The following is a 27,819-nucleotide window of genomic DNA, read 5'->3' as shown; positions in this document are numbered from 1 at the left end:
TTTTGAGGCAAAACCCTCTCTTTTGAGGCAAAACTGTAATTTTTTAGAGGCAAATCCCTCTTTTGAGGAACAACGCCTACTTTCTTTTTTTTAGGTGAAACCCTCTTTTTCTTGAGGTGAAATTCCTTTTTTTATTATTTTTTTGTGAAACCCTTCTTTTTTTGAGGGGAAAAAAAAAACCTTAATTGAGGAAACACCCCCACATCCACCCACCCACTAAACATCTGTTTTCCTGAAGTAAAACTCCTTTATTGAGAGAAACCCATTTTTCTGAGGAAAAACTGTTTAGGGGACACCTTCCTTTTTTGAAATTAATACCTCTTTTTCCTGAGGGAAAAAAACCCACTCTCTTTTTTTGAGGAAAAAATCCCTCCCTTTTTTTGAGGACACTCCCCCCCCTTTTCTCCTTTTTTTTGAGGTGAAACTCTTTCTTTTGAGAAAAATTCCTCCACCCTCCCTGTTTTTTTGTTGGTTTTTTTTTTGAGGTAAAGCCTCCTAAGCCTCCTTTTTTTGAGGAAAAATCCCACCACCTTTTTTTTTTTTTAAGGTGAAACCCTCCTTTTTTTGGAAGTGAAATGTTTTTTTGAGATGAAGCTCTCCTTTTTTAAGGTGGAACCCTCCCTTTTTTTTTTTTTTTTTTTTTTTTGAGGTAAAGCCCTCCTGTTTTGAGGAAAACTCCTTTTTTTTGAGGAAAATCCCACCTCTTTTGAGGAAAACTTTTTCTGAAGTGAAACCCTCCCTTTTGTGAGGTAACACTCCCTTTTTTGAGAAAAATTCCTTTGAGGCGAAACCCTCCTTGTTTTTGAGGAAAACTCCTTTTTTTTGAGTGAAACCCTCCTTTTTCTGAGGTAAAACCCTCTCTTTTTTGAGATAACCCCCTTTTATTTTGAGGAAGACGTCTCTTGTTTTTGAGGTTAAAACCCTCCTTTTTTTTTTTTTTTTTAATGTTGAAACCCTCACCTTTGAAGGAAACCCCTCCTTTTCTGAGGACAATTTTGAAGGAAACCCCTCCTTTTTTTTGAGCAAAACTCTTTTTTTTTCTTTTTCAAGTGAAACTATCCTTTTGCTGAGGTGAAACCCTCTTTTTGATGCAAATCCCTTATTTTTTTGAGGCAAACTTTTTTTTTTAGGTGAACCCCTCCTTTTTTTGATGTAAACCTGTCCTTTTGTGTTTTCTTTTTATTTTGAAGTGAAACCCCTCCTTTTCCTGAGGTGAAACTCTCCCATTTTTTTGATGCAAAAACCTCGTTTCTGAGCAAACCCTCCTTTTTTGGAGGACCCCCCCCGCCCACGGCCCCGCGTTTTCCCGCCTCCTCGGCCCGCCCCGCCCCGCCCCGCCCCCGGCGCGTGCCCGCGGGGCGGCGCTAGAGCCCGCCCACACAGGCCATCTCGTCGGCCAGCTCCTCCTCGGCCGGCGGGCGCAGCGGCTCCTCGTCGCTGTAGAGGGCGGGGGCTGCGGGCGGCGGCGTGGGCCGCCGCCGGGTCAGCAGGTCGGCCGCCGCGCTTTCCATCTCGTCCATCGTCATATCGCAGGCGTCGGCGATCTCTCGTTTGGCCACGGCGACGAACTTGGGGTCCTGGGCGAACAACCCCAACCCCTCGGAGATGAGCACCTGTGGGTGGGGTGGGGTGGGAGTGGACACCGGCTCGGTGGGTGCGGTGGGCCCGATCCTGTGCGTGTGTCTCCCCCAACCCCACCCAACACACTCACGGCTTCCACCAGACTGTCGGCAGAGCCGCGGGCCAGCGTGTCCCCCGGGCCGCAGGGCCGCAGGCGGAGGGGGCCGGGGGCCCCGCGGTCCCCCAGGAACCAGCGTGACAGTGGGGGAAGGCTCCCTCCTCCTCCTCCTCCTGGCGGCGGCCCCCCCTCAACCAGGATGAGGGGCGCGTAGAGGACGTGGCTGCGAGCGGGGGCGGTGGCCCAGGCGTGCGAGGAGCCCCCCAGGCGCCAGGTCTCAGAGCTGCCGTAGCCCTGCAGGGAGAGGAGGATGAGGAGGAGGAGGATGTCTTGTGTGTGTGTGTGTTGGGACACGCGTATCTCACACGTGGTGGTACCTGAGGCCGGGCGGGGCCCGAGGGGTTGTAGGTGCCTGGGATGGGCTCGTCGTCGCAGCTGCCCTGGCGCCGCAGGCACTGGATGGTGAAGGACGGCTTCCGCCCTGGGGAAAGAGGGTGGGTGCGGGGTGAGCGCGCATCCCCCCACCCCGCTGGGCCTTCTGGGGTCGGGGAGACACCCCTGGTAAAGGAGAGGAATGGGTGTCTCACCGGAGACCCCAGCCCTACCTGCGGGGGTGGGGGGCAGGAGCCGGCGCCGCTTGAGCTGCTGCCCTTCGAGGGTCCCATTGTGGAGGGCAAAGTGCCGGGGGGGCAGCGGCAGCGACCCTCCCCGCCGCCCCTCTCCCGCCCAGCGCGGGGGTTGTGGGGTGGGCACGGGCCCCAGTGGCCTGGGGAGGGGGAAGTGAAGGCGTCAGGGGGCTGATGGGACCCCATCCCCCCCAACCCAATTACAGGGAACCCCCCCCGGGTGGGGGGTTCCCCCCATAGGTGTTAGAGGGGCATGGCGGTACCTGTCCCCACCCCAGCGGTGGCGGGGGGCCGAGCCTTCCAGCTCCTCGTCATGGCTGCCGTCCCCCGCTTCTCCCCCTGGCTCCTCCCTGTCCTCGGGGGGGTCCAGCTCTTCCTGCGCCCCCTCCTCCGAGCGCCGCCTGCACACAGCACCCCTGTTGGCCCCCTCCCCACCCCACGGGGACCCCCAGTATCAGGGTGTGTCCCTGTGTCCCCCCCCACCCCCGCCGTACCTGCTGCCGAGGCGATGGGGGACCATGTGGGGCAGGGGCGTAGGGTCCTCCCCCTCGGTGGGGCCAGGGCTGGCGGCCTGGGGGGTCTCCCCCAGTGGGGGGGGGCTGGGGGCGGAGCCATACACAGCCTCGGGGGCCTGCAGGCAGAAGGAGGTGGGGCTTGGCAGGTGTGATCTTTGGGTGTGGCCTTTGGGCGTGGCCGGGGGGCAGGTCTTACAGCATAGGTCAGCTGCTCCTCCTCGGTGGCTGCGGGACCCTCATCATCACCCTCCAGGTCGCAGCTCAGGGCCCGGCGCATCTCGGGGCCCAGCGCCTGCAGCGTCTGCAGCCCTGCCTGCAGTGGGGAGGGGTGGGGGGGGTCACTGCAGAGACCCCCCCCCACCCCCTCCCCACAGCCCCACCCCTTGGGGGGGTGGGGGAATCCCCCACACACCTGCAGTGCACACTCGTTGCTGGGCCCGGCGTTGGGACCCAACATCCCCCGCTCCTTCCGCCGCCGGAACTTGCGGAAATAGTCCTGGATCAGGAAGGTGGCGTAGAACTTGCCCACGGTGACCTCCTCCTCTGTGCGGACAGGGGGTGCGGCAGGGTCAGGGGTGCCGGGGTCCCCGAGGGGTGACCCTCCTCCTCCAAAGGGAACAGGGTGGGGGGACCCTCGCTCACCCTCAGGCGGGGGGATGACCTCATCCAGCAGCTTGGGCTTCGTCCGCTTCCAGATCTTCTTGACCACGGCGCGCAACTCCTTGTTGGCCGCGTCCAGGTTCCCTGGCGGGTGATGGGGACAACACGGTTTAGAGGGGTGCCCCCCCACCCTGATACCCTGCTGTCACACATCTGGGGGGGGGGGGTGACCCACACCACCGGGTGTCTCCCCCCCGCCACTTCCCAACCTTCCGTCTTGATCTTGAGGGAGGTGCGGACCAGGGCGAAGAGGGTGGCGTTGAAGGTGACGGTCCCGTCCGAGTTGAGGGGCATGTTCATGGCCACCAGGCGCTGGGGACAGGGTAACGGGGGTGGGGTGTGCGTGGGGGTGAACCCAGGCGTCAGGGTGACCCTCCACACACCCCCCCCCGTCGCGAGGACGCCGGCTGACCTTGCAGGCGACGCGGTGGGGACACAGCTTCCCAAAACCCAGCGGGGGCTGGATCCGGCGCAGCAGCGTCACCACGTCCAGGTGCTTGATGCGGCCCCTGCAGGGTATGTGCGTGTGTTTGGGGGTGGGGTGTCAGACCCCTGCACGCCCCCCCCCCCCCATTGAGGCATGGCGTGTTGGTGACGGTGACAGACCTGGCGGCGGGGTCGTACTCAGACCAGACGCGCTTGAACTCGTCAAGGTGGTGCGGGCCCAGGATAGACCAGTCGCGCGTCAGGTAGTCGAAGTTGTCCATGATCACCGCCACAAAGAGGTTGATGATCTGGGGAGGGGGAAGGTGGCCGCGCCGTTGGGGGCGGTGGTCGGAAGACCCTCCCCCCCCAGTGGGGCTTGCTGTGGGGCAGAGGCATTGCTGTGGGGCTGGGCTACTGCTGTGGGGCAGAGGCATTGCTGTGGGGCAGGGCTACTGCTCTGAGGTAAAGCTATTGTTGTCACTAGAAGCCCAGTGGTGGTTTGAAGGCCCTGCCAGGGACACAGGCTGTGGCGCCGTGGGGCAGCGGCGCCGTGGGGCTCACCAGGAAGGCGCAGAGCATAAAGAAACTGATGAAGTAGACGATGGCGAAGTTGCTGCCGCAGGTGAACTCCTCGCCCGGCTCCGCGTCCGACTCCGGGTCGCAGCGCTTGCCCGGCAGGCTGGCCAGCATGATCTCCTGCCAAGCCTCCCCCGTGGCACACCTGCGCCCCACACACCCCCAGCGCTGCCCTATAGGGGTCCTCCGGACCCTATAGAGTCCCCACAGAACACGCCCCCCCCCCCCCCCGCTGCAACCTCTGGTGTTGGCTCCGGCCAGGCGTTCCCTATGGATGTGGTACAGGCACCCTATAGCGCTCACAGGAGAGCCCTATAGGACCATCGCGGGTGCCATAGGGGCTCTGTGGGGAGGCCACAGACCACCCAGGGACCCTATAGGGATTCTATAGGAACCGTGCAGTGACCCACAGCCCCCAAGGGGGTGCTGGAGGGACACCAGTAAAGACCCTGAAGGGACACCGCCCCCCCAGCCAGATCCCATAGGGACCCCGCAGGGACCTCAGAGGCTACCACCTGGATCCTATAGGGAGCCCGGAGACCCCCCGCAGATCCCATAGGGCCTCCCCCGCCCCCACCTGAAGAGCAGCAGCACAGCCTGGGGGAAGGTCTGGAAGTTGTTGTTGCGGTTGATCTGGGTCCCGTCCTGCAGCGCCACCTTCCCAAAGGTCTGGGTTGGGGGGGGACACGGCCACACTGAGGGGGGGCTGGGGGCTTGCGGAGACACCGCCACCCCCACCCTCACACGCCGGGGTGGGGCACGCGTGCGGCTCTCGCGCAAGGCCCTTCACCTGCATGCCAATGACGGCGTAGATGAAGAAGATCATGGCGATGAGGAGGGCGACGTAGGGCAGGGCCTGGGGAGGGGGGGAGAATAGGGGGGTCATGGGGGCTGTGTGTATGTGTCCCCCCCCCGTGTCCCCTACCCCCGTGTCCCCCCCTCTGTGTCCCACCTGGAAGGACTTGACAAAGGTCCAGAGCAGGGTGCGGATACCCTCGCCCTTGGACAACAGCTTCACCAGCCGCATCACCCGGAAGAGCCGGAAGAAGGTGATGGAGATGCGGGAACTGTCCTCCGAGCTCTGCCGGGTGGTGGTGGGGTGAGGGGGACCCCAAAACTCCTGTGCCACCCCACATCCCCCCCGGAGGACACCCCCGTACCTCACCAACGTGACCCCCGTTCTGTCGCACGCAGGCGCGAGGAACCACAGATGGAGATGGATGGAGATGGACAGATGGAGGCGAGGACCACAGACACGGCAAAAGGAGGTGGGGGGACAGACCCAGGCATCCGGGACCCCCCCCAAACCTCCCCAGATCCAGGGGACCCCCCCCAGGGAAAAGGGGGTGACTCACGTTGACCTCGGTGACGGCGATGTCCACCACACTGCCCACCACGATGAGGGCATCAAAGGTGTTCCAGGCATCGCAGAAGTAGTGCTGCGGACAGGGCGGGTGGTGAGGGTCCCCCACCCCGTGTGACAACACCCCCCTCCCCGTGTAACAACACCCCTCCTCGTGCGACACTGCCTCCCAGTGTGACGACACCCCTCCTCGTGTGACAACACCCCTCCCCATGCGATGACACCCCTCCCTGTGCAACACCGCCCCGCTTATGTGACATCCCCCGCCCCGTGTGACAACACCCCCCCCCCCCCCCCATGTAACAACACCCCTTCTCGTGCGACACCGCCTCCCGGTGTGACAACACCCCTCCTCATGTGACAACACCCCCCTCCCCGTGTAACAGCACCCCTCCTTATGTGACACCGCCTCCCTGCGTGACAACATCCCTCCTCATGTGACACTGCCTCCCTGTGTGACGACACCCCCTCCTCGTGTGACGACACCCCCCCCCATGCGATGACACCCCTCCCTGTGCAACGACACCCCCCCTCCCTGTGCAACACCACCCCTGCTCATGTGACACCCCCCTCCCTGTGTGACAACACCCCCTCCTCGTGTGACAACACCTCTCCCTGTGTGACAACACCTCCCCACCGTCGCCCGGGCCTACCCGGGGCTTGAAGGCGATGATCTTGAGCACCATCTCGACGGTGAAGAGCCCCGTGAACACCATGTTGAGTAGGTCCATCACATAGTTGAAGGGCTTGGACTGCTCATAGTGCTTTGGGAAGGGGGGAAAGGGGGGGGGTCCTTGACTGTCCCCCCAGGTCCCCGAGTGTCCTGTCAGGGTGTCCGACCCACCCCGCCCCACCTGGACAGCCAGAGCGATGGTGTTGAGGAGGATGAGGACGAACATGATGTACTCGAAGGCGGTGGAGTTGACCATGGCCCAGACGCGGTACTGGCTGCGGTTCTTGGGGATGTAGCGTCGCAGCGGCTGTGCCTTCAGGGCGTACTCCACGCACTGCCGCTGTGGGGAGCGGGCACAGCCGGCTGCCGCAGGGGACGACACCGCGCGCGGGGGGACGGGGGGACATCGCGGTGCTCCCCGGTCACCTGGTTCTTGTCCAGCTCGCAGTTACGGTACTCGCTCTCCCCCTGCGCCCGGAAGGTGATGATGACGAAGCCGACGAAGATGTTCATCATGAAGAAGGCGATGACGATGATGTAGATGATGAAGAAGATGGAGATCTCCACCCGGTAGTTGTAGATGGGACCCTGGTCCTCGGCGTTGGCGTCGATGGCCTTGTACAGCAGCCTGGGGTGACGGGGGGGGGACGCGGTGGTCTGCGAGGCGCCACCCAACACGGGCGTCGGGGTGTCGCCTCCCCCCACCCTCTGCCGCCAGGTGACTCACGCGGGCCAACCCTCGAAGGTGGAGACGGTGAAGAGCGCCATCATCCCCGCCAGCACGTTGTCGAAGTTGAAGTCGCTGTTGTGCCACAGGCGCTCCCGCACCGAGGGGTGGGTGACGTCCCCATCCTTGTACACCAGGAAGGTGCCCCTGCGCCGCGGGGTGGGGTGGGGTGGGCGGGGAACAGCGCGCAGGGGACACCCGCGCCAAGGGGGTGACGCCGCACTGGCGTCACGGGCTGGGCCATCAGCTGGGACCGGGGACGCGGGCACAGGCACAACCCCCACTCACGCGGCACCCACACCCTATGATTACAGCGCACGTACACGCACCCTGAACGCACACCCGGCCTACGCTCGCACTCACCTCAGGCTACACTCGCACCTACACTCACACTCAGCCCACAGTCATATACACTCCCACACAAGCTACGCTCACGTCTACTCACACCCCCATATTCACACTCCCACCCAGCCTACACTCACACTCAGTTCAGACTTACAGCCTATACCCAACCCACACTCACACTCAATCCACAGTGACCCTACACTCGCTCAAGGTACACCCACACTCAAGCTACACTCAGCCTGCACTCACACTGAATGTACACTCGCGTCTAGTCACACTCAGCTGACAGTCGCATCTACACTCACTCAAGCCACACACACTCATACTCAAGCCTATACTCACTCACACTCAGCCTAACCTCATGCCTACACTCACCCAGCCTACCCACACTCAAGCTACACTCACCCTACTCACCCTCAGCCTACACTCACATCTACAGTCACTTTACATTAATGCTCAGCCTTCACTCACAGCCTCCGATCTACACTCACACGCAGCCTACACTCACACTCAGCCTACAATCTACACTCACACTCAATTCACACTGAACTTCTACATTCAGTTCACACTCATGCTCCACCTACACTCGACCCACACTCACGCTCAACCCATGCTCACCCTACATTTGCTCTCACCCTGCACCAACACTCAGCCGACACTCACACTCAAGCGACACTCATCCTGCACTCACATTCAAGCCTACACTCACACTCAAGCTACTCTCACACTCAGACTACACTCACATTCGCTCTACACTCCCACAGCCCACACTCACGCTGTCTCTACACCCGACACCCCCGTCACCCTCCCATCCCGCGCTCCCCGCCGACCCTCGCTCACCCCCCCAGCCCGCACTGGCACTCACACTCACACTCACACTCCCCCGGGGGGGTGGGACCCACTTGCACTCTGCCGGCGTGTGCTTGGCCTCGTCGGTGCAACTGTAGAACTTGCCCTGGGAAATTGGGGGGGTCAGGTGGGACCCCAGTCCCCGATGGGGGGGGGTCGGGGGGTGACCCACAACCCCTGGTGGTGTTTCGGGGGACGCCCGGATGTGGGAGTGCCCCGCCCCCCACCTTGAAGAGCTGCACCCCAATACAGGCGAACATGAACTGCAGCAGCGTGGTCACGATCATGATGTTCCCGATGGTGCGGATGGCCACGAAGACGCACTGTACCACGTGCTGGGGACAGAGGGACAGACAGACGTCGCGGACACTGGTACACAGGGACACTGGGAGAACAGGAGTCCACGTGCTGGGGACAGAGGGACAGACGGACGTCGCGGACACCGGGACACAGGGACACTGGGAGAACAGGAGTCCACGTGCTGGGGACAGAGGGACAGACGGACGTCGCGGACACTGGTACACAGGGACACTGGGACAACAGGAGTCCACGTGCTGGGGACAGAGGGACAGACGGATGTCTGGGACACTGGGACACAGGGACACTGGGACAACAGGAACCCACGTGCTGGGGACAGAGGGACAGACGGACGTCACGGACACCAGGACACAGGGACACTGGGACAACAGGAACCTCTGTCCTGGGGACAGAGGGATAGACGGACGTCGCGGACATCGGGACACAGGGACACTGGGACAACAGGACCCCACGTGCTGGAGACAAGAGCGACAGACGGACGTTGCAGACACTGGGGCAACAGGACATCACGTGCTGGAGACAAGAGGGACAGACGGACGTCAGGGAGACTGGGACCTCACGTGCTGGGGACAGAGGGACAGACGGACGTTGCGGACACCAGGATCCAGGGACACTGGGACAACAGGACCCCATGTGCTAGGGACAGAGGGACAGACGGACGTCGCAGACACCGGGACACAGGGACACTGGGACAACAGGAACCCACGTGCTGGGGACAGAGGGACAGACGGATGTCGCGTACACCGGGACACAGGGACACTGGGACAACAGGAACCCACGTGCTGGAGACAAGAGGGACAGACGGACGACGGGGACGCCAGGATACCGGGACACTGGGACAGAAGGACCCCACGTGCTGTGGACAGAAGAACAGACGGACGTCACGGACACTGGTACACAGGGACACTGGTACAACAGGAACCCACGTGCTGGGGACAGAGGGCAGACGGATGTCGCGTACACCGGGACACAGGGACACTGGGACAACAGGAACCCACGTGCTGGGGACAGAGGGACAGACAGACGTCGCGGACACTGGGACACAGGGACACTGGACAACAGGACCCCAGGTGCTGGGGACAGAGGGACAGACGGACGTTGCATACACTGGGACACAGGGACACTGGGACAACAGGACCCCACGTGCTGCGGACAGAGGGACAGACGGACGTCGCGGACACTGGGACACAGGGACACTGGGACAACAGGAACCCACGTGCTGGGGACAGAGGGACAGACGGACGTCGCGGACACTGGGACACAGGGACACTGGGACAACAGGAACCCACGTGCTGGGGACAGAGGGACAGACGGACGTCGTGGACACTGGGACACAGGGACACTGGGAAAACAGGACCCCACGTGCTGAGGACAGAGGGACAGACGGACGTCATGGAGATTGGGACCCCACGTGCTGGCGACAGAAGGACAGACGGACGTCGGGGACGCCAGGATACAGGGACACTGGGACAACAGGACCCCATGTGCTGGGGACAGAAGGACAGACGGACGTCGCAGACAACGAAACACAGGGACACTGGGACAACAAGAACCCACGTGTTGGGGACAGAGGGACAGACGGACGTCGCACACACTGGGACACAGGGACACTGGGACAACAGGAACCCACGTGCTGGGGACAGAGGGACAGACAGACGTCGCGGACACCAGGACACAGGGACACTGGGACAACAGGACCCCAAGTGCTTGGGACAAGACGGACAAACGGACGTCGCGGACACCGGGACACAGGGACACTGGGACAACAGGAATCCACGTGCTGGGGACAGAGGGACAGACGGACGTGGCGGACACTGGGACACACAGGGACACTGGGACAACAGGAACCCACGTGCTGGGGACAGAGGGACAGACGGACGTGGCGGACACTGGGACACACAGGGACACTGGGACAACAGGAACCCACGTGCTGGGGACAGAGGGACAGACGGACGTCGCGGACACTGGGACAGAGGGACACTGGGACAACAGGAACCCACGTGCTGCGGACAGAGGGACAGACGGACGTCGCGGACACCGGGACAACAGGAACCCACGTGCTGGGGACAGAGGGACAGACGGACGTCGCACACACTGGGACACAGGGACACTGGGACAACAGGAACCCACGTGCTGGGGACAGAGGGACAGACAGACGTCGCGGACACCAGGACACAGGGACACTGGGACAACAGGACCCCAAGTGCTTGGGACAAGACGGACAAACGGACGTCGCGGACACCGGGACACAGGGACACTGGGACAACAGGAATCCACGTGCTGGGGACAGAGGGACAGACGGACGTGGCGGACACTGGGACACACAGGGACACTGGGACAACAGGAACCCACGTGCTGGGGACAGAGGGACAGACGGACGTTGCGGACGCTGGGACACAGGGACACTGGGACAACAGGAACCCACGTGCTGGGGACAGAGGGACAGACGGACGTCGCGTACACTGGGACACAGGGACACTGGGACAACAGGAACCCACGTGCTGGGGACAGAGGGACAGACGGACGTCGCGTACACCGGGACAACAGGAACCCACGTGCTGGGGACAGAGGGACAGATGGACGTTGTGGACACCAGGACACAGGGACACTGGGACAACAGGAACCCACGTGCTGGGGACAGAGGGACAGACGGACGTCGCATACACTGGGACACAGGGACACTGGGAAAACAGGAGCCCACGTGCTGGGGACAGAGGGACAGACGGACGTCGCACACACTGGGACACAGGGACACTGGGACAACAGGAACCCACGTGCTGGGGACAGAGGGACAGACAGACGTCGCGGACACCAGGACACAGGGACACTGGGACAACAGGACCCCAAGTGCTTGGGACAAGACGGACAAACGGACGTCGCGGACACCGGGACACAGGGACACTGGGACAACAGGAACCCACGTGCTGGGGACAGAGGGACAGATGGACGTTGTGGACACCGGGACACAGGGACACTGGGACAACAGGAACCCACGTGCTGGGGACAGAGGGACAGACGGACGTCGCATACACTGGGACACAGGGACACTGGGAAAACAGGAGCCCACGTGCTGGGGACAAGACGGACAGACGGACGTCGCGGACACCGGGACACAGGGACACTGGGACAACAGGAACCCACGTGCTGGGGACAGAGGGACAGACGGACGTCGCATACACTGGGACACAGGGACACTGGGAAAACAGGAACCCACGTGCTGGGGACAAGACGGACAGACGGACGTCGCGGACACCGGGACACAGGGACACTGGGACAACAGGAACCCACGTGCTGGGGACAGAGGGACAGACGGACGTCGCGTACACTGGGACACAGGGACACTGGGACAACAGGACCCCACGTGCTGGGGACAGAGGGACAGACGGACGGCGCGGACACTGGGACACAGGGACACTGGGACAACAGGAACCCACGTGCTGGGGACAGAGGGACAGACGGACGTCGCAGACACCGGGACACAGGGACACTGGGACAACAGGAACCCACGTGCTGGAGACAAGACGGACAGACGGACGTTGCGGACACTGGGACACAGGGACACTGGGACAACAGGAACCCACGTGCTGGGGACAGAGGGACAGACGGACGTCGCGGACACTGGGACACAGGGACACTGGGACAACAGGAACCCACGTGCTGGGGACAGAGGGACAGACGGACGTCGCGTACACCGGGACACAGGGACACTGGGACAACAGGACCCCATTTGCTGGGGACAGAGGGACAGACGGACGTCGCGGACACCGGGACACAGGGACACTGGGACAACAGGACCCCATGTGCTGGGGACAGAAGGACAGACGGACGTCGCAGACAACGAAACACAGGTACACTGGGACAACAGGACATCACGTGCTGGGGACAGAGGGACAGACAGACGTCGCGGACACCGGGACACAGGGACACTGGGACAACAGGACCCCACGTGCTTGGGACAAGACGGACAGACGGACGTCGCGGACACCGGGACACAGGGACACTGGGACAACAGGACATCATGTGCTGGGGACAGAGGGACAGACAGACGTCGCGGACACCAGGACACAGGCACACTGGGACAACAGGACCCCACGTGCTTGGGACAAGACGGACAGACGGACGTCGCGGACACCGGGACACAGGGAAAACAGGAACCCACGTACTGGGGACAGAGGGACAGACGGATGTCGCGGACACCGGCACACAGAGACACTGGGACAACAGGAACCCACGTGCTGGAGACAAGAGGGACAGACGGACGTCGCGGACACCGGGACACAGGGACACTGGGACAACAGGAACCCACGTGCTGGGGACAGAGGGACAGATGGACGTTGTGGACACCGGGACACAGGGACACTGGGACAACAGGAACCCACGTGCTGGGGACAGAGGGACAGACGGACGTCGCATACACTGGGACACAGGGACACTGGGAAAACAGGAGCCCACGTGCTGGGGACAGAGGGACAGACGGACGTCGCGGACACCGGGACACAGGGACACTGGGACAACAGGAACCCACGTGCTGGGGACAGAGGGACAGACGGACGTCGCGTACACTGGGACACAGGGACACTGGGACAACAGGACCCCACGTGCTGGGGACAGAGGGACAGACGGACGGCGCGGACACTGGGACACAGGGACACTGGGACAATAGGAACCCACGTGCTGTGGACAGAGGGACAGACGGACGTCGCGGACACCGGGACACAGGGACACTGGGACAACAGGACCCCACGTGCTGGGGACAGAAGGACAGACGGACGTCGCAGACACCGGGACACAGGGACACTGGGACAAGAGGAGCGCACGTGCTGGGGACAGAGGGACAGACGGACGTCGCAGACACCGGGACACAGGGACACTGGGACAACAGGAACCCACGTGCTGGAGACAAGACGGACAGACGGACGTTGCGGACACTGGGACACAGGGACACTGGGACAACAGGAACCCACGTGCTATGGACAGAGGGACAGACGGACGTCGCGGACACTGGGACACAGGGACACTGGGACAACAGGACCCCACGTGCTGGGGACAGAGGGACAGACGGACATCGCGGACATCGGGACACAGGGACACTGGGACAACAGGAACCCACGTGCTGGGGACAGAGGGACAGACGGACGGTGCGGACACTGGGACACAGGGACACTGGGACAACAGGACCCCACGTGCTGGGGACAAGAGGGACAGACGGACGTCAGGGAGACTGGGACCTCACGTGCTGGGGACAGAGGGACAGACGGATGTCACGGACACCAGGATCCAGGGACACTGGGACAACAGGACCCCATGTGCTAGGGACAGAGGGACAGACGGACGTCGCAGACACCGGGACACAGGGACACTGGGACAATAGGAACCCACGTGCTGGGGACAGAGGGACAGACGGATGTCGCGTACACTGGGACACAGGGACACTGGGACAACAGGACCCCACGTGCTGGGGACAGAAGGACAGACGGACGTCGGGGACGCCAGGATACCGGGACACTGGGACAGAAGGACCCCACGTGCTGGGGACAGAGGGACAGACGGACGTCACGGACACTGGTACACAGGGACACTAGTACAACAGGAACCCACGTGCTGGGGACAGAGGGACAGACGGACGTCACGGACACCAGGACACAGGGACACTGGGACAACAGGACCCCACGTGCTTGGGACAAGACGGACAGACGGACGTCGCGGACACCGGGACACAGGGACACTGGGACAACAGGAATCCACGTCCTGGGGACAGAGGGACAGACGGACGTCGCGTACACCGGGACACAGGGACACTGGACAATAGGAACCCACGTGCTGTGGACAGAGGGACAGACGGACGTCGCGGACACTGGGACACAGGGACACTGAGACAACAGGACCCCACGTGCTGGGGAGAGAGGGACAGACGGACGTCGCAGACACCGGGACACTGGGACAACAGGACATCACGTGCTGGGGACAGAGGGACAGACAGACGTCGCGGACACCAGGACACAGGCACACTGGGACAACAGGACCCCACGTGCTTGGGACAAGAAGGACAGACGGACGTCGCGGACACCGGGACACAGGGACACTGGGACAACAGGAATCCACGTGCTGGGGACAGAGGGACAGACGGACGTCGCGGACACTGGGACACAGGGACACTGGGACAACAGGAACCCACGTGCTGGGGACAGAGGGACAGACGGACGTCGCGTACACCGGGACACAGGGACACTGGGACAACAGGAATCCACGTCCTGGGGACAGAGGGACAGACGGACGTCGCGTACACCGGGACACAGGGACACTGGACAATAGGAACCCACGTGCTGTGGACAGAGGGACAGACGGACGTCGCGGACACCGGGACACAGGGACACTGGGACAACAGGACCCCACGTGCTGGGGACAGAGGGACAGACGGACGTCGCGTACACCGGGACACAGGGACACTGGGACAACAGGACCCCATGTGCTGGGGACAGAAGGACAGACGGACGTCGCAGACAACGAAACACAGGTACACTGGGACAACAGGACATCACGTGCTGGGGACAGAGGGACAGACGGACGTCGCGGACACCGGGACACAGGGACACTGGGACAACAGGACCCCACGTGCTTGGGACAAGACGGACAGACGGACGTCGCGGACACCGGGACACAGGGACACTGGGACAACAGGACATCACGTGCTGGGGACAGAGGGACAGACAGACGTCGCGGACACCAGGACACAGGCACACTGGGACAACAGGACCCCACGTGCTTGGGACAAGACGGACAGACGGACGTCGCGGACACCGGGACACAGGGAAAACAGGAACCCACGTACTGGGGACAGAGGGACAGACGGATGTCGCGGACACCGGCACACAGAGACACTGGGACAACAGGAACCCACGTGCTGGAGACAAGAGGGACAGACGGACGTCGCGGACACCGGGACACAGGGACACTGGGACAACAGGAACCCACGTGCTGGGGACAGAGGGACAGATGGACGTTGTGGACACCGGGACACAGGGACACTGGGACAACAGGAACCCACGTGCTGGGGACAGAGGGACAGACGGACGTCGCATACACTGGGACACAGGGACACTGGGAAAACAGGAGCCCACGTGCTGGGGACAGAGGGACAGACGGACGTCGCGGACACCGGGACACAGGGACACTGGGACAACAGGAACCCACGTGCTGGGGACAGAGGGACAGACGGACGTCGCGTACACTGGGACACAGGGACACTGGGACAACAGGACCCCACGTGCTGGGGACAGAGGGACAGACGGACGGCGCGGACACTGGGACACAGGGACACTGGGACAATAGGAACCCACGTGCTGTGGACAGAGGGACAGACGGACGTCGCGGACACCGGGACACAGGGACACTGGGACAACAGGACCCCACGTGCTGGGGACAGAAGGACAGACGGACGTCGCAGACACCGGGACACAGGGACACTGGGACAAGAGGAGCGCACGTGCTGGGGACAGAGGGACAGACGGACGTCGCAGACACCGGGACACAGGGACACTGGGACAACAGGAACCCACGTGCTGGAGACAAGACGGACAGACGGACGTTGCGGACACTGGGACACAGGGACACTGGGACAACAGGAACCCACGTGCTATGGACAGAGGGACAGACGGACGTCGCGGACACTGGGACACAGGGACACTGGGACAACAGGACCCCACGTGCTGGGGACAGAGGGACAGACGGACATCGCGGACATCGGGACACAGGGACACTGGGACAACAGGAACCCACGTGCTGGGGACAGAGGGACAGACGGACGGTGCGGACACTGGGACACAGGGACACTGGGACAACAGGACCCCACGTGCTGGGGACAAGAGGGACAGACGGACGTCAGGGAGACTGGGACCTCACGTGCTGGGGACAGAGGGACAGACGGACGTCGCGTACACCGGGACACAGGGACACTGGACAATAGGAACCCACGTGCTGGGGACAGAGGGACAGACGGATGTCGCGTACACTGGGACACAGGGACACTGGGACAACAGGACCCCACGTGCTGGGGACAGAAGGACAGACGGACGTCGGGGACGCCAGGATACCGGGACACTGGGACAGAAGGACCCCACGTGCTGGGGACAGAGGGACAGACGGACGTCACGGACACTGGTACACAGGGACACTAGTACAACAGGAACCCACGTGCTGGGGACAGAGGGACAGACGGACGTCACGGACACCAGGACACAGGGACACTGGGACAACAGGACCCCACGTGCTTGGGACAAGACGGACAGACGGACGTCGCGGACACCGGGACACAGGGACACTGGGACAACAGGAATCCACGTCCTGGGGACAGAGGGACAGACGGACGTCGCGTACACCGGGACACAGGGACACTGGACAATAGGAACCCACGTGCTGTGGACAGAGGGACAGATGGACGTCGCGGACACTGGGACACAGGGACACTGAGACAACAGGACCCCACGTGCTGGGGAGAGAGGGACAGACGGACGTCGCAGACACCGGGACACTGGGACAACAGGACATCACGTGCTGGGGACAGAGGGACAGACAGACGTCGCGGACACCAGGACACAGGCACACTGGGACAACAGGACCCCACGTGCTTGGGACAAGAAGGACAGACGGACGTCGCGGACACCAGGACACAGGGACACTGGGACAACAGGAATCCACGTGCTGGGGACAGAGGGACAGACGGACGTCGCGGACACTGGGACACAGGGACACTGGGACAACAGGAACCCACGTGCTGGGGACAGAGGGACAGACGGACGTCGCGTACACCGGGACACAGGGACACTGGGACAACAGGAATCCACGTCCTGGGGACAGAGGGACAGACGGACGTCGCGTACACCGGGACACAGGGACACTGGACAATAGGAACCCACGTGCTGTGGACAGAGGGACAGACGGACGTCGCGGACACCGGGACACAGGGACACTGGGACAACAGGAACCCACGTGCTGGGGACAGAGGGACAGACGGATGTCGCGGACACTGGGACACAGGGACACTGAGACAACAGGACCCCACGTGCTGGGGACAGAGGGACAGACGGACGTCGCAGACACCGGGACACTGGGACAACAGGACATCACGTGCTGGGGACAGAGGGACAGAGAGACGTCGCGGACACCAGGACACAGGCACACTGGGACAACAGGACCCCACGTGCTTGGGACAAGAAGGACAGACGGACGTCGCGGACACCGGGACACAGGGACACTGGGACAACAGGAATCCACGTGCTGGGGACAGAGGGACAGACGGATGTCGCGGACACAGGGACACTGGGACACTGGGACAGCAGGAACCCACGTGCTGGGGACAGAAGGACAGACGGACGTCGCGTACACTGGGACACAGGGACACTGGGACAACAGGAACCCACGTGCTGGGGACAGAGGGACAGACGGACGTCGCGGACACCGGGACACATGGACACTGGGACAACAGGAACCCACGTGCTGGGGACAGAGGGACAGACGGACGTTGTGGACACCAGGACACAGGGACACTGGGACAACAGGAACCCACGTGCTGGGGACAGAGGGACAGACGGACGTCGCATACACTGGGACACAGGGACACTGGGAAAACAGGAGCCCACGTGCTGGGTACAGAGGGACAGACGGACGTCGCGGACACCGGGACACAGGGACACTGGGACAACAGGAACCCACGTGCTGGGGACAGAGGGACAGACGGACGGCGCGGACACCGGGACACAGGGACACTGGGACAACAGGAACCCACGTGCTGGGGACAGAAGGACAGACAGACGTCACGGACACCGGGACACAGGGACACTGGGACAACAGGAGCCCACGTGCTGGGGACAGAGGGACAGACGGACGTCGCGGACGCTGGGACACAGGGACATTGGGACAACAGGAACCCACGTGCTGCGGACAGAGGGACAGACGGACGTCGCGGACGCTGGGACACAGGGACACTGAGACAATAGGAGCCCCCGTTCTGGGGACAGAAGGACAGACGGACATTGCAGACACCAGGACACAGGGACACTGGGACAACAGGAGCCCACGTGCTGGGGACAGAAGCATCGACGGACATCGCAGACACCGGGACACAGGGACACTGGGACAACAGGAGCCCACGTGCTGGAGACAAGACGGACAGACGGACGTTGCGGACACTGGGACACAGGGACACTGGGACAACAGGAACCCACGTGCTGGGGACAGAGGGACAGACGGACGTCGCAGACACCAGGACACAGGGACACTGGGACAACAGGAACCCACGTGCTGGGGACAGAGGGACAGACGGACGTCGCGGACACAGGGACACAGGGACACTGGGACAACAGGAGCCCACGTGCTGCGGATAGAGGGACAGACGGACGTCGCGGACACCGGGACAGAGGGACACTGGGAGAACAGGAACCCACGTGCTGGGGACAGAGAGACAGACGGACGTCGCGGACACAGGGACACAGGGACACCGGGACAACAGGAGCACACGTGCTGAGGACAGAGGGACAGACGGACGTCGCGGACACTGGGACACAGGGACACTGGGACAACAGGAACCCACGTGCTGCGGACAGAAGGACAGACGGACGTCACGGACACCGGGACACAGGGACACTGGGACAATAGGAACCCACGTGCTATGGACAAAGGGACAGACGGACGGCGCGGACACCGGGACACAGGGACATTGGGACAACAGGAACCCACGTGCTGCGGACAGAAGGACAGACAGACGTCACGGACACCGAGTCACAGGGACACTGGGAAAACAGGAACCCACGTGCTGGAGACAAGACGGACAGACGGACGTCGCAGACACCGGGACACAGGGACACTGGGACAAGAGGAGCGCACGTGCTGGGGACAGAGGGAGTGACGGACGTCGCAGACACCGGGACACAGGGACACTGGGACAACAGGAACCCACGTGCTGGAGACAAGACGGACAGACGGACGTTGGGGACACTGGGACAGAGGGACACTGGGACAACAGGAATCCACGTGCTGGGGACAGAAGGACAGACGGACGTCGCGTACACCGGGACACAGGGACACTGGGACAATAGGAACCCACGGGCTGGGGACAGAGGGACAGACGGACGTCGCGGACACTGGGACACAGGGACACTGGGACAACAGGAGCCCACGTGCTGGGGACAGAGGGACAGACGGACGTCGCGGACACCAGGAACCCACGTGCTGGGGACAGTTGGACAGACGGACGTCGCGTACACTGGGACACAGGGACACTGGGACAACAGGAACCCACGTGCTGGGGACAGAGGGACAGACGGACGTCACGGACACCGGGACACAGGGACACTGGGACAACAGGAACCCACGTGCTGGGGACAGAGGGACAGACGGACGTCGCGTACACCGGGACACAGGGACACTGGGACAACAGGAACCCACGTGCTGCGGACAGAAGGACAGACGGACGTCACGGACACCGGGACACAGGGACACTGGGACAACAGGAACCCACGTGCTGGGGACAGATGGACAGACGGACGTCACGGACACCGGGACACAGGGACACTGGGACAATAGGAACCCACGTGCTATGGACAGAGGGACAGACGGACGTCGCGGACACTGGGACACAGGGACATTGGGACAACAGGAACCCACGTGCTGCGGACAGAAGGACAGACAGACGTCACGGACACCGAGTCACAGGGACACTGGGAAAACAGGAACCCACGTGCTGGAGACAAGACGGACAGACGGACGTCGCAGACACCGGGACACAGGGACACTGGGACAACAGGAACCCACGTGCTGGGGACAGAGGGACAGACGGACGTCGCGTACACCGGGACACAGGGACACTGGGACAACAGGAACCCACGTGCTGCGGACAGAAGGACAGACGGACGTCACGGACACCGGGACACAGGGACACTGGGACAACAGGAACCCACGTGCTGGGGACAGATGGACAGACGGACGTCACGGACACCGGGACACAGGGACACTGGGACAATAGGAACCCACGTGCTATGGACAGAGGGACAGACGGACGTCGCGGACACTGGGACACAGGGACATTGGGACAACAGGAACCCACGTGCTGCGGACAGAAGGACAGACAGACGTCACGGACACCGAGTCACAGGGACACTGGGAAAACAGGAACCCACGTGCTGGAGACAAGACGGACAGACGGACGTCGCAGACACCGGGACACAGGGACACTGGGACAACAGGAACCCACGTGCTGGGGACAGAGGGACAGACATACGTCGCGGACACTGGGACACTGGGACAACAGGAACCCACGTGCTGGGGAAAGACGGACAGACGTACGTCGCGGACACAGGGACACTGGGACAACAGGAACCCACGTGCTGGGGACAGAGGGACAGACGGACGTCGCGGACGCTGGGACACAGGGACACTGGGACAACAGGACCCCATTTGCTGTGGACAGAAGGACCGACGGACGTCGCACACACTGGGACACAGGGACACTGGGACAACAGGAACCCACGTGCTGGGGACAGAGGGACAGACGGACGTCGTGGACACCAGGACACAGGGACACTGGGACAACAGGAACCCATTTGCTGGGGACAGAGGGACAAACGGACGTTGGGGACATCGGGACACAGGGACACTGGGACAACAGGAACCCACGTGCTGGGGACAGAGGGACAGACGGACGTCGCGGACAGCGGGACACAGGGACACTGGGACAACAGGAACCCACATGCTGGGGACAGAGGGACAGACGGACGTCGCGGACACCGGGACACCAGGACACTGGGACAACAGGAACCCACGTGCTGAGGACAGAGGGACAGACGGACGTCGCGTACACCGGGACACAGGGACACTGGGACAACAGGAATCCACGTGCTGGGGACAGAAGGACAGACGGACGTCGCGTACACCGGGACACAGGGACACTGGGACAATAGGAACCCACGGGCTGGGGACAGAGGGACAGACGGACGTCGCGGACACTGGGACACAGGGACACTGGGACAACAGGAGCCCACGTGCTGGGGACAGAGGGACAGACGGACGTCGCGGACACCAGGAACCCACGTGCTGGGGACAGAGGGACAGACGGACGTCGCGTACACTGGGACACAGGGACACTGGGACAACAGGAACCCACGTGCTATGGACAGAGGGACAGACGGACGTCGCGTACACTGGGACACAGGGACACTGGGACAACAGGAACCCACGTGCTGGGGACAAGACGGACAGAAGGACGTCGCGGACACCAGGACACAGAGACACTGGGACAACAGGAACCCACGTGCTGGAGACAAGAGGGACAGACGGACGTCGCGGACACCGGGACACAGGGACACTGGGACAACAGGAACCCACGTGCTGGAGACAAGACGGACAGACGGACGTTGTGGACACCAGGACACAGGGACACTGGGACAACAGGACCCCACGTGCTGGGGACAGAGGGACAGACGGACGTCGCGGACACTGGGACACAGGGACACTGGGACAACAGGAACCCACGTGCTGGGGACAGAGGGACAGACGGACGTCGCGGACACCGGGACACAGGGACACTGGGACAATAGGAACCCACGTGCTGTGGACAGAGGGACAGACGGACGTCGCGGACACCGGGACACAGGGACACTGGGACAACAGGAACCCACGTGCTGGGGACAGAGGGACAGACGGACGGCGCGGACACTGGGACACAGGGACACTGGGACAATAGGAACCCACGTGCTGTGGACAGAGGGACAGACGGACGTCGCGGACACCGGGACACAGGGACACTGGGACAACAGGAACCCACGTGCTGGGGACAGAAGGACAGACAGACGTTACGGACACCGGGACACAGGCACACTGGGACAACAGGAACCCACGTGCTGGGGACAGAGGGACAGACGGACGTCGCGGACACCGGGACACAGGGACACTGGGACAACAGGAACCCACGTGCTGGGGACAGAGGGACAGACGGACGTCGCGGACACCGGGACACAGGGACACTGGGACAACAGGAGCCCACGTGCTGGGGACAGAGGGACAGACGGACGTCGCGTACACTGGGACACAGGGACACTGGACAACAGGAACCCACGTGCTGGGGACAGAGGGACAGACGGACGTCGCGGACACTGGGACAGAGGGACACTGGGACAACAGGAACCCACGTGCTGGGGACAGAGGGACAGACGGACGTCGCGGACACTGGGACAGAGGGACACTGGGACAACAGGAACCCACGTGCTGGGGACAGAGGGACAGACGGACGTCGCAGACACCAGGACACAGGGACACTGGGACAACAGGAACCCACGTGCTGGGGACAGAGGGACAGACGGACGTCGCGGACACAGGGACACAGGGACACTGGGACAACAGGAGCCCACGTGCTGCGGATAGAGGGACAGACGGACGTTGCGGACACCGGGACAGAGGGACACTGGGAGAACAGGAACCCACGTGCTGCGGACAGAGGGACAGACGGACGTCGCGGACACCGGGACACAGGGACACTGGGACAACAGGAGCACACGTGCTGAGGACAGAGGGACAGACGGACGTCGCGGACACCGGGACACAGGGACACTGGGACAACAGGAACCCACGTGCTGCGGACAGAAGGACAGACGGACGTCACGGACACCGGGACACAGGGACACTGGGACAATAGGAACCCACGTGCTATGGACAGAGGGACAGACGGACGGCGCGTACACTGGGACACAGGGACATTGGGACAACAGGAACCCACGTGCTGCAGACAGAAGGACAGACGGACGTCACGGACACCGAGTCACAGGGACACTGGGAAAACAGGAACCCACGTGCTGGAGACAAGACGGACAGACGGACGTCGCAGACACCGGGACACAGGGACACTGGGACAACAGGAATCCACGTCCTGGGGACAGAGGGAGTGACGGACGTCGCGGACACCGGGACACAGGGACACTGGGACAACAGGAACCCACGTGCTGGAGACAAGACGGAAAGACAAACGTTGCGGACACTGGGACAGAGGGACACTGAGACAACAGGAACCCACGTGCTGGGGACAGAGGGACAGACGGACGTCGCGGACGCTGGGACACAGGGACACTGGGACAACAGGACCCTATTTGCTGTGGACAGAAGGACCGACGGACGTCGCACACACTGGGACACAGGGACACTGGGACAACAGGAACCCACGTGCTGAGGAGAGAGGGACAGACGGACGTCGCGTACACCAGGACACAGGGACACTGGGACAACAAGACCCCACATGCTGCGGACAGAAGGACAGACGGACGTCGCGTACACCGGGACACAGGGACACTGGGACAATAGGAACCCACGGGCTGGGGACAGAGGGACAGACGGACGTCGCGGACACTGGGACACAGGGACACTGGGACAACAGGAGCCCACGTGCTGGGGACAGAGGGACAGACGGACGTCGCGGACACCAGGAACCCACGTGCTGGGGACAGAGGGACAGACGGACGTCGCGTACACTGGGACACAGGGACACTGGGACAACAGGACCCCACGTGCTGGGGACAGAGGGACAGACGGACGTCGCGTACACTGGGACACAGGGACACTGGGACAACAGGACCCCACGTGCTGGGGACAGAGGGACAGACGGACGTCGCGGACCCCGGGACACCGGGACACTGGGACAACAGGAACCCACGTGCTGGGGACAGAGGGACAGACGGACGTCGCGGACACTGGGACACAGGGACACTGGGACAACAGGAACCCACGTGCTGGGGACAGAGGGACAGACGGACGTCGCGTACACCGGGACACAGGGACACTGGGACAACAGGAACCCACGTGCTGGGGACAGAGGGACAGACGGACGTCGCGGACACCGGGACACCGGGACACTGGGACAACAGGAACCCACGTGCTGGGGACAGAGGGACAGACGGACGTCGCGGACACTGGGACACAGGGACACTGGGACAACAGGAGCCCATGTGCTGGGGACAGAAGGACAGACAGACGTCACGGACACCGGGACACAGGGACACTGGGACAACAGGAACCCACGTGCTGGGGACAGAGGGACAGACGGACGTCGCGGACACAGGGACACTGGGACAACAGGAACCCACGTGCTGGAGACAAGAGGGACAGACGGACGTTGCGGACACTGGGACACAGGGACACTGGGACAACAGGACCCCACGTGCTGGGGACAGAGGGACAGACGGACGTCGCGGACACCAGGAACCGACGTGCTGGGGACAGAGGGACAGACGGACGTCACGGACACAGGGACACAGGGACACTGGGACAACAGGAACCCACGTGCTGGGGACAGAGGGACAGACGGACGTCGCGTACACTGGGACACAGGGACACTGGGACAACAGGACCCCACGTGCTGCGGACAGAAGGACAGACGGACGTCACGGACACCGGGACACAGGGACACTGGGACAATAGGAACCCACGTGCTATGGACAGAGGGACAGACGGACGTCGCGTACACTGGGACACAGGGACACTGGGAAAACAGGAGCCCACGTGCTGGGGACAGAGGGACAGACGGACGTCGCGGACACCGGGACACAGGGACACTGGGACAACAGGAGCCCACGTGCTGGGGACAGAGGGACAGACGGACGTCACGGACACCGGGACAGAGGGACACTGGGACAACAGGAACCCACGTGCTGGGGACAGAGGGACAGACGGACGTCGCGTACACTGGGACACAGGGACACTGGGACAACAGGAACGCACGTGCTGGGGACAGAGGGACAGACGGACGTCGCGGACGCTGGGACACAGGGACACTGGGACAACAGGAACCCACGTGCTGGGGACAGAGGGACAGACGGACGGCGCGGACACTGGGACACAGGGACACTGGGACAATAGGAACCCACGTGCTGTGGACAGAGGGACAGACGGACGTCGCAGACACCGGGACACAGGGACACTGGGACAACAGGAACCCACGTGCTGGGGACAGAAGGACAGACAGACGTCACGGACACTGGGACACAGGCACACTGGGACAACAGGAACCCACGTGCTGGGGACAAGACGGACAGACGGACGTTGCGGACACTGGGACACAGGGACACTGGGACAACAGGACCCCACGTGCTGGGGACAAAGGGACAGACGGACGTCGCGGACACCGGGACACAGGGACACTGGGACAACAGGACCCCACGTGCTGGGGACAGAGGGACAGACGGACGTCGCGGACACTGGGACACAGGGACACTGGGACAACAGGAACCCACGTGCTGGGGAGAGAGGGACAGACGGACGTCGCGGACACTGGGACACAGGGACACTGGGACAACAGGAGCACACGTGCTGGGGACAGAGGGACGGACGGACGTCGTGGACACTGGGACACAGGGACACTGGGACAACAGGAACCCACGTGCTGCGGACAGAGGGACAGACGGACGTCGCAGACACCGGGACACAGGGACACTGGGACAACAGGAACCCACGTGCTGGGGAGAGAGGGACAGACGGACGTCGTGGACACTGGGACACAGGGACACTGGGACAACAGGAACCCACGTGCTGGGGAGAGAGGGACAGACGGACGTCGCGGACACTGGGACACAGGGACACTGGGACAACAGGAGCACACGTGCTGGGGACAGAGGGACAGACGGACGTCGTGGACACTGGGACACAGGGACACTGGGACAACAGGAACCCACGTGCTGCGGACAGAGGGACAGACGGACGTCGCAGACACCGGGACACAGGGACACTGGGACAACAGGAACCCACGTGCTGGGGACAGAGGGACAGACGGACGTCGCAGACACCGGGACACAGGGACACTGGGACAACAGGAACCCACGTGCTGGGGACAGAGGGACAGACGGACGTCGCGGACACCGGGACACAGGGACACTGGGACAACAGGAACCCACGTGCTGGGGACAGAGGGACAGACGGACGTCAGGGAGACTGGGACCTCACGTGCTGGGGACAGAGGGACAGACGGACGTCGCAGACACCGGGACACTGGGAAAACAGGAACCCACGTGCTGGGGACAGAGGGACAGACGGACGTCGCAGACACCGGGACACAGGGACACTGGGACAACAGGAACCCACGTGCTGGGGACAGAGGGACAGACGGACGTCGCGGACACTGGGACACAGGGACACTGGGACAACAGGAACCCACGTGCTGGGGACAGAGGGACAGACGGACGTCGCGTACACCGGGACACAGGGACACTGGGACAACAGGAACCCACGTGCTGGGGACAGAGGGACAGACGGACGTCGCGTACACCGGGACACAGGGACACTGGGACAACAGGAACCCACGTGCTGCGGACAGAGGGACAGACGGACGTCGCGGACACTGGGACACAGGGACACTGGGACAACAGGAACCCACGTGCTGGGGACAGAGGGACAGACGGACGTCGCGGACACAGGGACACTGGGACAACAGGAACCCACGTGCTGGAGACAAGAGGGACAGACGGACGTTGCGGACACTGGGACACAGGGACACTGGGACAACAGGACCCCACGTGCTGGGGACAGAGGGACAGACGGACGTCGCGGACACCAGGAACCGACGTGCTGGGGACAGAGGGACAGACGGACGTCACGGACACAGGGACACAGGGACACTGGGACAACAGGAACCCACGTGCTGGGGACAGAGGGACAGACAGACGTCGCGGACGCTGGGACACAGGGACACTGGGACAACAGGACCCCACGTGCTGGGGACAGAAGGACAGACGGACGTCACGGACACCGGGACACAGGGACACTGGGACAATAGGAACCCACGTGCTATGGACAGAGGGACAGACGGACGTCGCGGACACCGGGACACAGGGACACTGGGACAACAGGAGCCCACGTGCTGGGGACAGAGGGACAGACGGACGTCGCGTACACTGGGACACAGGGACACTGGGAAAACAGGAGCCCACGTGCTGGGGACAGAGGGACAGACGGACGTCGCGGACACCGGGACACAGGGACACTGGGACAACAGGAGCCCACGTGCTGGGGACAGAGGGACAGACGGACGTCGCGGACA

The 27,819-nt window shown here is 62.7% G+C and overlaps 1 protein-coding gene across 1 annotated transcript in view; it reads right to left on the bottom strand.

Annotated features, from left to right (window-relative positions):
- Window positions 1-91: 91 nt before the first annotated feature.
- The window catches only part of CACNA1F (calcium voltage-gated channel subunit alpha1 F), a 46,982-nt gene continuing 19,254 nt past the window's right edge, over window positions 92-27,819 (bottom strand). Inside the window, exons 26-48 of the mRNA XM_064439658.1 lie at window positions 8,666-8,773; window positions 8,492-8,544; window positions 7,245-7,391; window positions 6,944-7,145; window positions 6,699-6,857; window positions 6,498-6,608; window positions 5,642-5,920; window positions 5,434-5,562; window positions 5,272-5,337; window positions 5,059-5,150; window positions 4,467-4,626; window positions 4,086-4,213; window positions 3,892-3,988; window positions 3,689-3,791; window positions 3,462-3,563; window positions 3,232-3,362; window positions 3,016-3,132; window positions 2,799-2,935; window positions 2,568-2,705; window positions 2,284-2,444; window positions 2,056-2,159; window positions 1,712-1,972; window positions 92-1,613 (exon numbers count right to left, since the gene is read on the bottom strand). Of these exons, the coding sequence (XP_064295728.1) occupies window positions 1,365-1,613; window positions 1,712-1,972; window positions 2,056-2,159; window positions 2,284-2,444; window positions 2,568-2,705; window positions 2,799-2,935; window positions 3,016-3,132; window positions 3,232-3,362; window positions 3,462-3,563; window positions 3,689-3,791; window positions 3,892-3,988; window positions 4,086-4,213; window positions 4,467-4,626; window positions 5,059-5,150; window positions 5,272-5,337; window positions 5,434-5,562; window positions 5,642-5,920; window positions 6,498-6,608; window positions 6,699-6,857; window positions 6,944-7,145; window positions 7,245-7,391; window positions 8,492-8,544; window positions 8,666-8,773 (3,234 nt within the window). The 3' untranslated portion in view covers window positions 92-1,364. The remainder of the gene's footprint in view (window positions 1,614-1,711; window positions 1,973-2,055; window positions 2,160-2,283; window positions 2,445-2,567; window positions 2,706-2,798; window positions 2,936-3,015; window positions 3,133-3,231; window positions 3,363-3,461; window positions 3,564-3,688; window positions 3,792-3,891; window positions 3,989-4,085; window positions 4,214-4,466; window positions 4,627-5,058; window positions 5,151-5,271; window positions 5,338-5,433; window positions 5,563-5,641; window positions 5,921-6,497; window positions 6,609-6,698; window positions 6,858-6,943; window positions 7,146-7,244; window positions 7,392-8,491; window positions 8,545-8,665; window positions 8,774-27,819) is intronic.

Source organism: Phalacrocorax carbo (genome assembly GCF_963921805.1).
Source record: "Phalacrocorax carbo chromosome 29 unlocalized genomic scaffold, bPhaCar2.1 SUPER_29_unloc_1, whole genome shotgun sequence".
NCBI classification, from domain to species: Eukaryota; Metazoa; Chordata; class Aves; order Suliformes; family Phalacrocoracidae; genus Phalacrocorax; species Phalacrocorax carbo.
Note: the sequence above shows the minus strand (reverse complement) of the source record. Positions and strands in the feature narration are given on the sequence as shown.